Source organism: Rhincodon typus, unplaced genomic scaffold, assembly GCF_021869965.1.
Source record: "Rhincodon typus isolate 14 unplaced genomic scaffold, sRhiTyp1.1 hic_rhity00005008, whole genome shotgun sequence".
Lineage (NCBI taxonomy): Eukaryota > Metazoa > Chordata > Chondrichthyes > Orectolobiformes > Rhincodontidae > Rhincodon > Rhincodon typus.
The window spans coordinates 9004-11767 of record NW_025970646.1 but is presented as its reverse complement, the minus strand read 5'-3'; the positions used below and the strand labels follow the sequence as shown (position 1 = coordinate 11767).

Here is a 2764-nt window from a genome sequence, read left to right as displayed (position 1 = left end):
ACTGGTGTCTCTCAGTCCCCCCTCTCTCTCTCTCAGGGAGATATCTGTACACATTGCATATTTTTTCTCATTCCCTCCCGTCGCTCTCTCTCAGGGAGATATCTGTACACTGACTGGTGTCTCTCAGTTTATTTTCTGTTGTGTTACCTTGAGCAGTGTTGCAAAGTATTCTCCGTTGATGTAGTTATTGGTTTTGAGGTACAGGGCCCTGAGTTCGTTGGCTCCCACTGGATTGTATTTCTGGTTAAACCTGTCGAATCGCTGGAACGTTTCCCGGTCCTGAAAATGGGAATTTCAGACGGGGTCAGTGTGCTGGAAATATGGGAGCAAGGGGAGGACAGAGTCTTCAGACTGAAGGCCCTTTCTGAGCAGACAAGGGGAGGCGATGGCCTCGTGGTATTATCGCTGGACTGTTAATCCAGAGACCCAGATAACGTTCTGGGGAACAGGGTTCGAATCCTGCCCCGGCAGATGGTGGAGTTTGGATTCAATAAAAGTATCTGGGATTGAGAGTCTAATGATGGCCGTGAATCTGTTGCCGATTGTTGGGGGAAAAGCTCACCTCGTTCACTAATGTCCTTTAGGGAAGGAAGCTGCCATCCTTACCTGGTCTGGGCCTACATGTGACTTCAGACCCACAGCAACGTGGTTGACTCTTAACTGCCCCATGGGCCATTAGGGACGGGGCAATAAATGCTGTCCTGGTCAGTGACGCCCTCATCTTGTGAATGAATTTTAAAAAAAATGCTTATTCACTGTGACTCAGTCTGGAGCGATGGGACACCCCGATGTAGACGTGGCGCACATTCGGGAGCTGTTTAATGTTAACTCAGAGACCCTGGAGATGAATCTTGTGTTGCCCCCAGCAAATTGGTGGTGTGGAGGGGGTGGAGGACCACAACGATCGCCCCCCGAGCCTGCTCCACCAATGAATTACAATCCCATCGGAGTCTCTGGGTCTGGTAGGTGACTGCACAGACAGAGGTGTCCCATCCGCGGTTAAGGAGCATGGCCAGGGAGAGGCACTGCAACGCCAGAGAGGTGGGAAGGAAGGTGTGAGAGGGTGCATGCCTAGAGATGCTTCCTGAGCCTGACCACAGGAGGTTAAAAAGGAAATCCACGGGGCAAAGGTGCAATGGGTTCCACTTCCCCATTCCTTGGAAGCGTGCGTTTACAAACTTCGTTTTACTAATCATTCGCAGGATGTGGGTGTTGCTGACTGAGCCTGCGTTTAGCTGACCACCTCTAAATCGCCCGGAGGGTGGTTTAAGAGTCAGCCACATTGCTGTGGGCCTGGAGTCACGTGGCGGGGCCAGACTGGGTGAGGGTGGCAGCTTCCTTCCCCGAAGGACTTTAGCGAACGCAAACTGAAATTGCTGGAAGAAACTCAGCATCCGTGAGCGGGAATCCGCGTTAACATTTCCGGGTCCTGTGGCCCTTCCTCAGAACTGAGCGGAACGTCGGAACGTCACGGAGATACCTGTGATCCTGGCAATATTCAAAGCACGAGGGACGAAACTTCATTTGGAATCCGCGTGGGGTGGGGTCTGAGCCAGGGGCAGTCACTGAGGAATGTGATATGGTTGCGGAAACGATTGTGAAACGTGGAACATCACAGGGATACCTGTGATCCTGGGTGGATATCCTGAGGGAGGGTCGCCGGACCCCGAGACGTTAACTCTGGCTTTTTTTTCTTCACCGAAGGCTGCCAGACCTGCTGAGCTTTGCCAGCAATTTCTGTTTCTGTTCCTGATTCACAGCGTCCGCGGTTCTTTCAGCTTTTATTTAGCAGGGTTGGCGGGTTGGGTCCAATTCTGAGCAAGGGATTCAAACCGCTGGAGGAAGTGGTGGAGGCTGGTACAATTACAACATTTAAAAGGCGGGGACGGGGACCGTGAACAGGAAGGGTTTAGAGCGATAGGGGCCAAACCCTGAGAAATGGGACTGGATTAATTTAGGATATCAGGTCAGCATGGACGAGTTGGACCGAAGGGTCTGTATCTGTGCTGTACACCTCTAGATGCTACTAGACCCTGCTGAGTTTCTCCAGCAATTTCTGTCTTATATTTCCCACGGTCCATAGTTCTTTGATTTATACTCGTGAACCAAATGGGTTTTCCTGCCCCTCACCACCCCCCCCAACCAACAATTGGTTCATTAGACTCTTACTTCCAGATTTTAAGTGAACTCATGTTCCAACGTTTGCCATGGTGGGATTTGAAACCAGCTCCCCAAAACATTAACCAGGTCTCTGGGTTAATAGCCTAGTGATGATACTATCGGGCCATCGCCTCACTGTTGAAATGAGCAAGGAGGCTGTGGAAACGACAGGAGCAGTTGCAAACAGGAGCTGACATGCTTGTCCAGGATTTAAAACGGCTCTCGTGCTATGTCTCACAACAACAACCCTGCCATTTCATACCACCCGAGGGTGCGGAGGGCCTCAATCTGCCTCCTGCTGGGCCCACTGGCATGGATAACGTGGCTCAATCTGAGATGAGCCACTTTAGGGGCAAAAGCAGAAAGGTGGACTGTTACCTGAAAGGTGATAGATTGGGGAAGAGGTGCGGGGCATCCCTCATGGACCAGCGAGGAGTGAGGGAGGTACGTTGACCCACCCCCCCGACCCCATAGACGAAGGATTGGAGGAGGGGGGCAGGCGTATCCTGATGCAGCCGTACGGGGTGGGAGTGGGGGGAGTCCTTGGGGAGACCCCCACCTGGAGGATTGTGCGGAGCTGGGGTCTCCCTTACCTGAGGAAGGA

General features: G+C 52.3%; 1 protein-coding gene across 1 annotated transcript in view; it reads right to left on the bottom strand.

Annotated features, from left to right (window-relative positions):
• Positions 1–147: 147 nt before the first annotated feature.
• Positions 148–2764, bottom strand: part of LOC125482013 (AMP deaminase 1-like) — a gene marked incomplete at its 3' end in the record, with an annotated part of 10553 nt that continues 7936 nt past the window's right edge. The window contains exon 5 of the mRNA XM_048593982.1: positions 148–279. Within this exon, the coding sequence (XP_048449939.1) occupies positions 148–279 (132 nt within the window). The remainder of the gene's footprint in view (positions 280–2764) is intronic.